Source organism: Falco punctatus (assembly GCF_963210335.1).
Source record: "Falco punctatus genome assembly, chromosome: 16".
Taxonomy (NCBI): domain Eukaryota; kingdom Metazoa; phylum Chordata; class Aves; order Falconiformes; family Falconidae; genus Falco; species Falco punctatus.
The window spans coordinates 3,608,253-3,622,550 of NC_137596.1; the positions used below are offsets into that span (position 1 = coordinate 3,608,253).

The window sequence follows — 14,298 nt, forward strand, 5'->3', positions numbered from 1 at the left end:
CTCACCTGTATGTTGCCAAAGTCCACGTTTTCATAATGGAAATGTGCACACTCAGCCATCTTCGGGAAATGACCCTTTGTAAAGGATAACCTGAAGCACATCAAAAGCACACCATAAGATAGCTGCAAATCACTGAAACAATGCTCAGCATCAAGTACTGCCATGAAATGCAGTTACTGATATAAAATAATAACAACTTTCTCATCCTAAAGCCAAGGGAACGGAGGGATTTGTTGATGTGATACACCAAAACAGTGGAGAAAGGAACTGAGTGAGAAAGGAAAACTAAACTGCAAAGTGGCTTTCACCATTGCATCCTTAAAGAATTGTTTGGCATTTCGTCAACACCAAAGCCCACATCTTTAAGAAACGGTGCAGGGAGAAGCCGCTCTATCTTTACAAATGCATTTTTGCAGTGAAAATAAACAGCCTTACACAAGACACATAGGAAAGTAGAACTTTACCTGTGAAAGGCATCACAGCCCATCAGTCCCGGGTTGATGTATCTAAGGGTGCAGAACAAACGCTATTTATCCTTTGCCTTTTTAAAATTCAAAAGTGAGGCATAATTATTCCCAAGTCTCTCCAGTTACAGTGATGGCTGATGGGGAGATCCTCTGGCTCTGCAACATGCTCTTGCTTCTGCTGAAGCTATTATAGACTCCTATAGATATTTCTGGTGGTGAGCCAATGAGATTGTCATTATCTAGCTCTCTCTTCCCACGGGAATATAAGTGGGAAGTGAGATGCAGCATCTGGCTGCTCAGCACTAGAACAAAGAGCCATTTCCCTTACAGCATCAGAGCACTACAGAGAGGTGATCTGAATGCACAGATGAATCAATATTGGGGAGCTCTGGTCCTCAAGTCAGCATTCTCAGCAAAGACAAGTCAAGTAATATTGATTACTTTTGATCCCCTTTGCAGGTCAGAGATTTGAAATCTTAGCTGCGAGCATAGTAAGTTGGGTTGCATTCTCTGGGAGAGAAGCAGGGGGCAGGGGGGAGAAAGATAATTTAATCCCACAGAAAAAAAAATAAAAATCTGGGTGAGCAGAGAAGAAAAAATACTCCTAAAAAAGAAAAATTGTGCAAGATCCATTCAAATGAAGACAAACAGGGCAGAATACAAAAAAAAAATATGAAAAGAGAAAAAATATCAAATAAAAAAAAAAATCTATCTAGGCCACCCACTTGTCCTGGTTTAGCTTCCCAGAGCATAGGGAGACAGAAAATTATCTCATTTACACATTGCCTGGGCTTCTCTTTAGGTTTTTTATACATATGTACATATGGTTCCTCTTTTTTTTTTTTTTTTTTTTTAATTAATCAGTTTCAGGAAGAAATCACAGAAATTTAAAAACACAGTTACAGTGAGGTCCAAAACTCTACCAAGCTTTGCTTCTATGGCCAGAAACAGGTGAGAGAGCCAACAAAACGTCTAATGTCCTCAGTTTTAGACTACATTAGCTGTAATTTACTATGTTTCACATGGATTTTGGATGCTCTGATGAAGATACTATTAAAAATCGTTGCCGAATGCCCTAGCTGCATTGCAGCACAATAGCTAAAACCCAAGATATTAAAATTAGAAGCCCAGCAAAGAGAGGAAAATCAAAGACCACTGCTCTTACTTTTTCACATTCTTCACTTTCATACTTGCTGTGCTGCCACAGGTCCGGAGCGGCAACTCCCCTGGAATGTCAGGAATATCTGCACCTCTTGCCTGCAAAAAAGAAGAAAGAAAAAAGAAAGGAGCTTAAAATTTGACTGCATGCTGTGGACTATTGCCTGCTAAGCAGTAGCCCCTATATTTTTACATAGATGTGCAAACAGTGGAAATCTCATATGTGCTCAGAGTTGTACTTCTGCCTTTTTAACGAGGAAAACTGAACCTCAGGATTACAATCTAGTATGTGATTATCTCTTCCTGAACCATGCTGCAGAGCCTTGCTAATTCTTAGCAATAACTGTGAGATCCAGTATTTTATTCATCACTACTTCTCATTTCTAAAGAGGAGATTTTCAGAGGCAGGAGACTAACATCCATTCCTAAACTCTGTACTTAGGCTCCTCATTAAGTACCTGATTTTCCAAAAATCTGTGCACTTAGATACTCAGGCAGAGGCATTGGCAGAAGCTGGATAGCTCGTACAGTGGAAAATCACGTTAATGACAGAGCTGCTCATATGTGGGAGGTGAACTTTTAAAAAAGATGTTTGCAGCTATTGGGGTAAGCGCGTGAACATATTAAAATTCCTTAATCACTGGAATTCATTTATTTTAGTGAAGCCAGAACACCGAACTCCTCCTTTTTGTTTGGTCAGTCATGCCTTCCCATCCTCTCCTTCCTCCAGCTGCTCTCCCATAAGCTGTGAGCTCAGCTGGGGGGACTCGGAAACGCTCGGCACTGTGTGTTTCTCTTGCTGTGCGGTACCAGGCCCTAAGCTCTAGAGGAAGGAGGGGGTTTAGGTGAGGCGTTTATGAAGAGAACAGTGATCAAACAGGAAGATCAACACAGAATGCACAGAGCAGAAGGAGAAAAACACGGTCCCTGATGCTGACAAGAGACAGCTCACCAGTGACCTGGGTGAGACCAGCTGAATGAGCTTTTTTCTGCTTTATACAATGCACTACAAAACATGAATAATGTCCAAAATAGCAAACGCTCAAGCAAGAGGAAGAAAGGCACTGCAATATTCCTTCTTAGACAGGCCTGGAACAAAAAAGTATGACATTAAATCCAATTCCTAACGACAGGAGTAAACGGATGACTTCCCTGATCCGGATCAGTACCAATGCTTCTAAGCTGGCCCACCAGAAGCTCTCTGAACAGGGTTGATAGGTCCAAAAGCTGCTACACATATAACAAATAACAGAATACCGCTGCAGTGTAAAATATGGAAACAACTTGGTTCTCACCCCCAAAACTTTTTTTTTTTTTTTCCCCAACAGACCATTACTATTGAAGCTAGCAGCCCACAGATGGGATGAACAATGGGGGAATCTTTCTTATCCCCGTCCCTGAAGCTCTCATTTTAGTTTGACACGGGTCAAATTTACATGTGCTTCATCACATCTTAAAGAGCTGCAGTAAATCAAAATCATTCACCATTCATTAACTAACAGCAACAGCGCTAGAGGGAGTGATTCATCTCATTCAACTCCAGACATGCACGAGGGATGCAGCTACAACCCTGTTATCTACCCAAGGCTACTTTTGTAGTCACCAGAGATAAACAGGCACTTTGGGTCTGGTTCACCTACTTCAGACAACTAGATCAGGACAAAAGCAGCCATGCTGCAGGAGCATCTACCTCTCCCTTGATGCAGGGGATGCAGGATGCCCCTGGCTCAGATACAGACATACACCGCAGGCAGCTGCATTCATCCAACCAACATCACAGTGGCGCATGTAGGACTTGAGCAGAGCACGTTCTCTGCACCCAAATTCCTGTTATTTCCAGCACTACCCTTGGAAAAGGGATGCTGCAACTATTACAAGTGAGTTTCCCTGCTTTCAACACTCCTGAATCAATTTTGAAGCCAGGACACTCTCCCAGTTGTGCCTTCCACAGCCCTGGACATAAGTGATGCTTTAACTCCGCTGTCCCACAGCTGTACAGAACATGTGCACCCACTCACTGAATTAAAACATGGACAATATTTATACCCTTAAATAAACCTATCCTTGGCTGACTGACTAAGTACACAATTACTTTAGTATGTAATGGGACACTTGAGCGTCTCACTCTGAATTTTAACACTAAGAGGATCACCAATTTAATAAACCTTACAGGTGTTTTACGTAAGAAATAACTAATTACAGTCATAAATGTGCCATTCCTGTAAGCTGCTTTTAGGCAAAGCTGGATGTCCTTGCCTTAATTTTCTACTAAGGAACAGAATTTCTGTAGGAAGAATAATAATTTTTCTCTTCCATCAGCAGTAGAAGCTGGTGGGACATAAAAATGGATAAACAAATCTGACAGAAAAATGTGGGCTTCAAGCCAGTTTGCAGCAGTGGGTAGAGACTACCCTGGATCTGACTCAAAGCGGCGTAGGCAAAACTCACACCTCCAGGAGACTTAAATGCCAGCATCTCTCTTTGAAAAAGTTGTATTATCCTCTTTTTCACAGTTGAGTTTTGTCCAAATCCTGCTGGAAGGAGATATCTGCCTCTCCCATTTCCAACAGCTTGTATTCATTTAAATGGACTACAATGAGACGAAATACAGTAATTAACTTCGGTTGCTTTTCCAATTAGATCCGAGCTCTTTGGACTCTGCTACAAACCAACAACCTCTCGTAAGTCTACAGTTGATGAAAAAGGGCAGAATGGTGATCTTGTGCAAGCTAAAATCTTAGTGTGAGGCAGTAACACCACAAAAAAACTTGGTGATTAGATAGATAAGCAAAAAAGGAGGTTATTACAATTTTAGAAACCATATTACTCCAAAATAAACTGCAACTACTTTCCATTTAAACCAAAGATACACAGCTACATAAAAGCAGGCTATTCACCACTAGTTTGTACCTGTTTTGATCCAAAACCTGGCATGCAAAACGTCACCCTAGATTACCCTCCTCTCAAAGTACAAATGAAACACTCCAAATGAGATTTGTCATCTTTTGTGCTTTGCGTCACAGTAATCTAATTTTTAAAGTAATTTTGAAACAGTTGGATTATTTACATCTGAAAATTAGCTAGCTAGCATCATCAGTTGCTTCTCACTTCCCTATTTTCTATGCATCACTGTTCTGTGGAAACCTAGTAATTGCATAGCAAATCTGTTTATGCAAATTGTTTCTTCCAGTTTTCACAGCTTAATGTCACTACAGCATCAATCTGCTTCGGTCCGAAACTTGGTAAACAAATTAGGAGTCAATGCAGAACGCAGGCAGTTGACTTTACCAGGATCCTCAGTACGCTTACATTTCAGCAGAAGACTTTTTTGAGCAACGCCACTTCCCCAGTCTCCCCTGAACTAAGAAGTTCTCCTGCCTACAGCTCACTGAAGACTACGCTTACGTTAGCAGCAGTTGGGACAATATTTGAGAGCTTCAGTATTTTATGACAGATACCTACATCGGTTGTGAGGCAGGTAGATCCCACCAAAACATTTGTTCTAAGCAATTTTGGGAGACCGCCTGCCTGTCTGTCCCACCCTCCATGGACGGTCACTCCATTTTTAAATCATCGCCGCTGTTTGCTTGGTGGCTACCAGGAGGACCCCTGAGGCACTTATATCATTTGTACAAGCAACACATTTTCAAGCATTGCAGCTAAACTCCCTGGGAATCTGAGAGCTCTCATGGATCAGGGTGTCTAGTTTTAAACATCCAAGTTGGAAATTTTTGGTCTTTATATTCATAGACATGATTTGGCAAACTTCAGCTTTGTGCTCTCTAGCACACAAAACTTTAGTCAGAAATAATATATGTCTAACTATTCCACTTCACAATACGAAAGGATTTTCTCCTAAAAAGTCTCATTGCATTTATCAGAAAACACGTCGACCCCTCTCTCATATCCAGAAACGTAACACAATCTGAAAATATATGTAAAATTGAAGAAAAAAGTCCACTGATAAAGTTACCACCTTGGTATCCTTGATAGGTGAGAATATCAAACTGATGCAAATCCCACAGCCCTCCTCCTACTGCCCCAGACTTAAACTGGCACACGCAAGAAGAGAAACCGTGGAATCCCACCAAGCTCCACTAATCCTATAACTGATAAACTGGTTTTTCCACAATACTACTAGAAAACCCTTGAGGAGGCAGCATAAACGGCACAGATGCAACGCAAGGCATGACAGGTCAGCAAGTACCCATGCTACTGAATACAAGTGGGGTTTCTGAAGATGCAAATTTATTCTTAATTCAAGGTTAAGAGAAAGCAAGAATAGCCACTAGACAGGCAGTAACATTAATGCCTCTTCCTACCCTCGCTCTCTCACCAAAACCTGTTTGGAGGGAGCAGATTGCTCTGGATTCTTTCTAAAAACAGCAGAGCTGATTCAAAATGCTAGTTGGTTTCCATGACAGTCTTCCCTTTACATCATCTTCATTTCCCCTCGATTTTCTTGGATGGGGAAAAAAAAAAAAAAGAAAAAAAAAGGAAAAACCCCAAAACCCACCATAAAACCCTCCAGAGCTTTCAAAAAAAAACAGGCTTTGTTAAGAGTTTTACTTCTTCACTGAAGAACAGCAGGAAACAGAATTGTTGTTTCAGTAAAAGCCATCATTCTGTGGTGACTAACAGTCAACCTGGGCGAGAGGATGAACCGAAGCGGGCAGTTTACACAGTTCAGTATTTGAAGTGGGTGTTTATGCACAAGGGCATCGACAGCTACACCAAATCTTGGCTACCAACTAGTTAGGCAAAGCTGGCTCAGCATCAACTTCTTCGCGGAGCTTACTTTGCAGCATGAAAAAGAAACTGCCCTACAAAAATGCCCTGACCGCTACGAGGTAAAAGATGACGGTTCCATCAGCACTGTCCTGCTTTCACCAATTACTGTAGGAGAGCTAGCCTGAAGCACAGTGAAAAAAAAAATATGGTTCATCTCAACTTCATACTACACAGCCACTAATATACTCCAGGGAAAGAAAGCTCTCTCTACTCTTACTTTATATGTTCTAACAACTATCCTGGTTCTCCAGAATAAAGAAATCAACGAAGCAAAGGAAAAACGCTTTCACTAAACTCAAAGTCACTGTGTCCAAGCTACTACAAATAACTACAAATGAAAGGTTTAATTCTGCCGCATTTATCTGTCCAAGTGCCACCCCTAAAAGGATTAAAATGTACCTGAGCACAGGAAGGCCATTGATGGGTCACTTTTTTGAATGGAAGAAACATACGGTAACTGATGGAGGAAGATACAACATTCATCCAAAAATGTCAGAGGTACGGGGGCAACATGACAGAAATTAAGTATTTGCCAAGTTCTTCATATCACCAGTTTCCATTAATTCATTTATTGGATGCAAATGAATTTCCAAAGTATTTTCATACAGGACGTCTGTGTCACTTTTAACACATTTCAGCTACATTTTTCAGAGCTGCTTTAAGATATTGGGACACATTTAAAAAGAAGAAGCAATTGCATCTGGTTTATGTATCCAGGTCCAACAATCTCAGCTTAAACAAAAATATCTGTTCGTTACACTGCAGCAGATTTACCAAAGAAGTGAAAAATAAACACCTGCCCTCCAACTCTGCATTTCCCAATGGACCATCCCAAGAATTCACATCCATGCTATCCACGGTCTGAGCAGCAGAGCGCAGCACCGGCACATTTAATAACCGCCCAGAGTGCATGCAAAGCTGCAGACCAAGGACAAGCTCCTGTTCTCATCATACCCAAGAGGCCTGTGTACCCATCTATATTTGCACAAGCTGGCTACGCACCCTCACTCTGAAAGGAGCAAGGCATCTGATAAATTTTACCTTTGAGAACACAAAAGGGTCAGCATACTCCAATTACAGCAATCCAAGCCACTGCGTGCAAAGAGACAGCTTTGAGATCCAACAGAAAGGCACAAAGATGTTTTTCAGAATGAGAAACAGTTGAACCTTTTCAATTTTGTGAAAGTACTTTAAAAAAAAAAAAAAATTCAAGTCATCACTTAGCTCCTTACCTAGCACAAATATCTTGATCCCTGGCGCAAAGATAAAAGAAACATCCTCTCCGAACTGCCTTATGCCCAGGCATAGCTCAAGGCCAGAACAGCTGGAATAATTAAGAGGCTGTACTGGCTTTTTAATTTAGCCCTCAGCTCGGGGATTGGGGGGAATGTGGGGAAAGAGTTACCCTGCCAGAGATGCCTTTAAAATCTCATGCTAAATGAGAAATGTGATAGAGGAAAGCCAGTGAAAACATGACAAGTCCTTCCAGTAGGGAAGCTCTGAGTACTGGCTACGCACATTCTCAATCCCATGCCTAAGAAATCTGCATTCAATAAAGAAGATACTTTAATGTGAATCATTTTTTGAGTTTAGGGCTTTTAATATCATTTTCCACATTCCCTGTCAATGCTGAATTGTTCTAGCCAGTACTTATTGCATGGCATGGTTAACAGCGAATTCTTCTCTTTCAGAAGACCACACAGGATGTGTTTTTTCTACTCCCAGCTTCTTCCCTTCCAAAGGGGGGAAAAATAAGAGAAGGGAAAAAAAACTTTTAAGCATTGCCATGAGCTGGCAAATTAAGGGAAACCTCTCATTCCTGAGACAGCATTATAGCGGAGTTAGTTCAGGGCATCCATTTACCATAGTTTGAAGGATCAGCCTGCAGTGAACAAAGAACAAATTCTTAAGTATTCATCTACTGTGTTTTCAAATGAAGCTCGCCAGCTCACAGATACGTGGGGAAAACCATCTCCAGCTCACGTGGAAAACAACTAATTTGGTAAGCGGAATCCGAGGCAGGGAGCGTAAGCAGCTTGGCAGCTGTATGAACCTACTTCGGCAGTATTCCTGTCACTGGGACCAAACTCCACCTCTGCAAAGCAGGTTGATTTTATGTCATGACAAGATTTCCTAAGTGAGGCTTAAAGAGATGCAGGGGCTTGCACCGATTCTCTGCAGATGAATCAAACGCACCCAAAGGATGGCGGTTATTCAGCAGCCCCACACTTGTATTTTCTTTCATAGCTATCATTTGTTCTAGAGACAAAAACGGATGCACCAAGCAAAAACGAATGGTTAGCGGCTGAGGACAACATTAGCATGAAAACTACCTGACAGCTTTATGTTCGGATTTGACATTGCTATAGTGAAGCAGCAGCGAGATCGCCTTATTACCATTCACAAAGATCTCGAGCCCAGGGAGCTGCAGCGGTACAGTACACAGCCTCACATAATAGCATACTGGCTAAGGAATGTACTTTCTTTAAGAACAAAAATCCCACATACAATACGCGTGGGAAAGGCAGCCAGGGTTAGAGTCCTTCTTCTGTACAGCCTACAAAATAAATTTAAGAAAAAAGCCACAGAAAATAGAACATCTAATGAGCACAATACTTCGATTCCAGTTCCTTGTTGGCTGAAAAAAAAGACCCTAAAAATCCCAGACACTGTTTGATGCACAATTTCTACAGTCTATTGTTTCACAGAGGGAGGAGGGGATCCTAATCATGCCTTAGTTACAAAAGGACAAGTGGAGCTTTGGGTTGTTATGGTAGAAAGAGATTTCTCATCACACAAAAAACTACAGAGATGAATTCAGCCTGAAACTAGCAAATACCACTCTGGCCAGTCAGTGATTATGCAAATCACAGTGTTCTGTTATGTTATAGGTATAAATCAGCTTAGAAACTAAAGAATTTTCCCAATGCAGTAGAAGAAAGATTGTGAAGGGGGGAAAAAACAACAGCCAGATATTTAACTCCAATATCTGAGTCAGTAGAGTTAACATTAATTTATATTTATGCATGTGAAGCCAACCTGGACTCAGCTTTTTGCTTATAAAGAGCTGTTTCCAATGGCATAAAATACAAATCCGATACATGATACACTCATTTTCCAAACCCTTATAATAACACAGTAATGTGAAGAATGTGTCTAGTTGTAACATGCAATTTATACCATAAGCTGTCCATAAACTTCTGAACAACAGAACAAAAGAGTCAGTTCAAGTGTTATCTGGGAAAAAGGCTTGGCCCGCGATCACACACCCTGCTCTGGCTGAGCCATGGAGCAGCCTCCAGCTGCTGGTCACGATATCTGGGCAGGGTTCCTTAAATCTGCTCCCTGACCAACCCTTCAAAAACCCTGCTCAGCCTCCGTGAGCTGCTTCTCTGAACCAGGTTAAGCACACGTTGGCAAATCTGAGGTGACACTGCTCCCCAGAAATGAGCTGATGTCCCTCAGGTGAAGTCCGAACAGGACACGATGCATGCTGCCAGAGCTGCAGAAAGGTCCTTCTGTGCTACTGGTCAGCAAAACTGGGAAGGTGAATGACAACCTCTCCCCCGCATCACCGAAAACATGAACACTGCAGAAACTGATGGTAAGAATCTTTATCCTCTAAGGAAGTTTTCTTGCATTCATAAAATTATTAGCTGAAACTGAGGGATTTTTTTTGCCCTGAAGGTCAATAGTTAAGGAAAAAAACAGAGACATAAAACCAAAACCGTATGCACAAAGAAAAAACCCCAGAACAATTAAAATTACATTCCAACACAGGCAAGCAACTGTAACACACTAGACCATCTACTCAGACGAAGAAAAGCAAGGGCACTCAGGTAGCCACATACAAATACAGGGAGACAAAGGCTGTGCCACAAAGCAAGAATCAACAGTTAAAACTTTGGATTCTGCAACCATACCAAAGAGAAACTTCAGATGTTTTCAAGCTGAAAATATTTGCTTGCAGTACAAGCCACAGAGCAAATCAAGAACACGCAGACCCTAAAACTTCTTTTCCACTCTTGGAAGCAGAAGGCGCATCAGGAGCACTGTTAGCTCGAGGGCATAGTTTCATGATAGCCTGGCTTGAAGAGGTAAAGTCAATTTTTTAAACTCCCACCCTAGTCCTTCCACCCCAGGCTACTCTCTCCTACTTCCTGGCGCTGCAGCTGCAACTGTTTTAGTGGCTGCAGTGCAAGTCCCCGAAACAATCCAGCTTAAAAAAGAAAGGAAAGCTGAAGTTCTTCTGGGGGATCATTTTTGAATGAGATCTGCTCAGTGATACACTTCTCAACTCTGCATCCCAGAAACTCTCTCACCGTAACTGCCCTGAAACAGTCCTCTGAAGCATGGCAAGTGGGAAGGAATAATCGAAGTCAGAAACTTCTTAAAGTAAGATTCCTGCAATAGAGAAGCCTGGCGTACTCTGAATCCCCAGAAGACACATCCAGTCCTGCGCGGATAACATGGAGTCGATAACCTTGCGATGTTCTAGAGGACAGCAGTGATTTTCAGTCTGAAACCATGCAAACCAACCCTGATACTCATAGGAGGTCAGACATCCTCGCATCATCAGGTCACAGTCACAATCCTGTGGATCCTACGCTAGCTGAAGAAAATGAGACACAGTACCTTCTAGGGTGAGAAACAATTTAAAACCTTACTCAGAAAAAGCACTTGTAGCAAGCCCCTACAGCACTCATCACAAATTTTCATGGAACAACCCTAAAGCAAAGATGAAGTCTTAAGACAAAAACATTGGGTTTTGCCATCAGCATCATCTCTGCCCTAGTAACCACAGCATTTGATCAAATATAAACAAGCATCATGCAGACCTACACTGGCACAGCAGTGACCAACATAAATGTAGCAAGGCAGAACTGTAGGAATATTTTAAATAATAAATAAAAAAAATTGGGCTACAAATTACCAACATTTTCAGGCAACAATTCATCACCTTATAATTACAAAGGTTGAATCCTTGTAAAAATAATGCCTACAACCTTCAGCAAGACAATATATTCTGACAAACTTTGTTTGTTTCTTGGGGTTAACTTAGGGGTGGGGAATGGAAGGGGATAGATGAGTATAAACTACTAACAATGCTTCAAAAATTATTCCATCCTTTTTTTGTGTTATGGTAACTAAGAAGCAATTAACATTGATTTAAAAAAAATCCCAAACCAACCACTTATAAATAAGAGAGTCCTTTCTTTTCCTGGATGCTCCATCTTATTTTTAAGCAGCTGGGAACAGAGATAAGCGATTGACAGATAAATGAATTATAAGTTTTATCTCCCAAATAAGTACATTTCAAACAATCGTGGGATTTCTTAGGACAACAAAACATCATAAAAAGAGATCATCTCTGGAACAGGGTGGGAGGAAAAGAGGCGGAGGGTCATGACAACATAACCCTGCCTTCAGAGCTCACCTCATACTGCCTCTCAGAACTTCCAATAGTGAATAACCTGGGCTAATTGCAAGAGCATTGCCAGCACCATCCTGCCACCAGAACAGCATCACCGTGCTGCCACCAGCAGGCGGATTGTCTGAGCCCTGGGTGACAGCTATAAAAGATACTGGGATATGGAACTGTCTGAAATGGACCAGGAAATTCTATAACCTAAAACACAAGAAATTCAGACTGGTCATTCCTGGACGAAGCAAGTGCCACACAGCTGCTACTGACATCACATACACCCCTGAGCCCAGTGGTTTACTCACGGTATGATAAACAGGGGCACTCAGGCTCCCCAAGGCCTTAGTAAAACCCAGGTTTGAGTGCCTGATGTACAATGCATGTGATGCCTACCTACACTTCTGTAATCCGGCAGGGAGCTACTGGGAGCACTCAAAAATCTTTGTCTTTTTAATTGCTGTTATCCTCGATGACCATAACAGAAGTAAATGTAAATACATGACCCAAACATTTCACTTAGCAAGACGCTGCATTTACTGATGTGCATCAGATTCACTTTGAAATAGGTAAGATATGCAAAATGCAAAATCAGGGTGCATTAAAACCAGTGATCATGGTGAACAACAAACTTTACTGATCCAGCCTTAGAAAATTCTAAACCATTCCTTTTTTGCTAAATCTTGCATATACACTGATTTTAAAACAGAAATTCTCTTCTCCTGGATCAACACGGTACTGTAAGACTGCCTACACTGTAAAGACAGTAAATGCAACTGGAAGCAATTGCTTCTATAGCATCATCAATGAAAACGAAATGAATATATAAATTAATACTTACTGCCAAAAATACAGTATCTATTCTGGTTTAATTGAACTCATTTAATTGGCAAACCCAAATGGAAGCCAACGTGCCAATTAAGTGATTGTCCCAATTTTCAAAGATTCTCAGGGACAAGTTTCATGCTGGGAGTTAGTCTGTGAAATAAAAATGACTCTCTAACCAAGCGGGAGAGGGAGAGAAAGAACTTTACACAACAATATAATACCTTGCCAAAAGCTTAACAAGGGAAAAAAATACTTAATTCATGCAGCAGTAACAAGGAAAACAAGTTATGTGAATTGAAAATAAAATATATGTAAAAAATTATGTGTAATGCCAGACCAGAACTGTTTTGACCAAAATATTACTAAAGTCCGACGACTGCTTGGTGCGCTGTGTGGAACATTAGTCTCCTATCAACGCCTATATTGTCCACACTATCCGAAATTCCATTTCTGTCCCATCGTTATCTTTGTGACCAACGGCGCCCTGTGACCCATCTGCTCCACAGCGGAAACTGCAGCAATTCACATAAAAATGCCGCTGATTGCTGGATAGAGAAGCCATGCCACAGCTTCTGCAAGAGTGACTGAAGACTTACGAACCCAGGCTAGTCCAAAGACTGACAGCCTTCCGCAGCACAAAACTAACCTCCAAACTTCAAAGGTGACATTTTCCATAGGACTTAAGAAATGCAATGGTTGTTAAGGCTTAGAGCCAAGAGCCAGCTGCTGGAGCATCTAGGTGAAGAAATATCTAAAGCCTGTTTACACTGAATTGTCCAAGTAGTTCAAAAAACAGAAAAAAACCCTAGAATTTCTGCTTCCTATCAACTAAAACTTTCCCTTGCACTTGAGAGCTTAAAACTTTGGACTTGTAAAAAGAACCTGCAGGTAGGCATTCAGAGCTCAAAAGCACTCTTCTTTTCCCTAAATAAGTCTATAATGTATAGACATTCAGATGCATATTACCCATCTGAAAACAGGATCACTCTAACAAAACTGTCAGCACAATTACTTAAGAGCTCACAATGAGATACTGTAACTCTGATGTCGGGTCATATGCATACAAAGCACTAAGAGCCTTAAGCCACAGGAACAAAAAATCCAAATGTCAATCTTTACACATTAAAGGATATTATATCTCTATATCTCAGTTGCTGAAATGAGATAACTTCAGTTCCTGGAAGTATTCATGTTAGCTTGGGTCAGGACTGACATACTCAGAAGCATGCCCAATGTTTTCTTGAATTAAAACACAACCCATCAAACAAAAATAATTTAAAATGAAACCCTACATACTCCTATTTTTTGCACCTATTCTTGCAGAAGCCACAATCAAGATCTGTGGCAGCACTGGGCTACGTGCTTTACAAAGAATGAGAAACAAGCCCTGCACTAAGGAGAGTGAAATCTTTCCTTAAACCTTTACAATTCACTAATGTCTACACACTTTTATAAATTGCATTTAAAAATAGTTTTCTCCTCAGCCATGTCCCAGATTTAACAGAGTGATATATTGAGGTCTCATTAAAGAGCCTTTATTACCTTCACAAGCCATGGTACCGTGCCTTATCTAGTCTCAAATGCTGAAAAAACTAGAGATCGCAAAATCCACCTGATAGAAGAACTAAGATT

At 41.1% G+C, this 14,298-nt stretch overlaps 1 protein-coding gene across 6 annotated transcripts in view; it reads right to left on the reverse strand.

Moving 5' to 3' along the window:
• ARHGAP32 (Rho GTPase activating protein 32) overlaps positions 1-14,298 on the reverse strand; it is a 259,498-nt gene that overhangs the window by 138,236 nt on the left and 106,964 nt on the right. For 5 of the 6 annotated variants that reach the window (XM_080366610.1, XM_080366612.1, XM_080366613.1 and 2 more), the window contains 3 exons: positions 1,633-1,724; positions 465-506; positions 6-90 (listed from right to left, as the gene is read on the reverse strand). In XM_080366610.1, coding sequence (XP_080222736.1) covers positions 6-90; positions 465-506; positions 1,633-1,724 — 219 coding nt within the window. The remainder of the gene's footprint in view (positions 1-5; positions 91-464; positions 507-1,632; positions 1,725-14,298) is intronic. The other variant, XM_080366614.1, reaches the window with a different exon arrangement.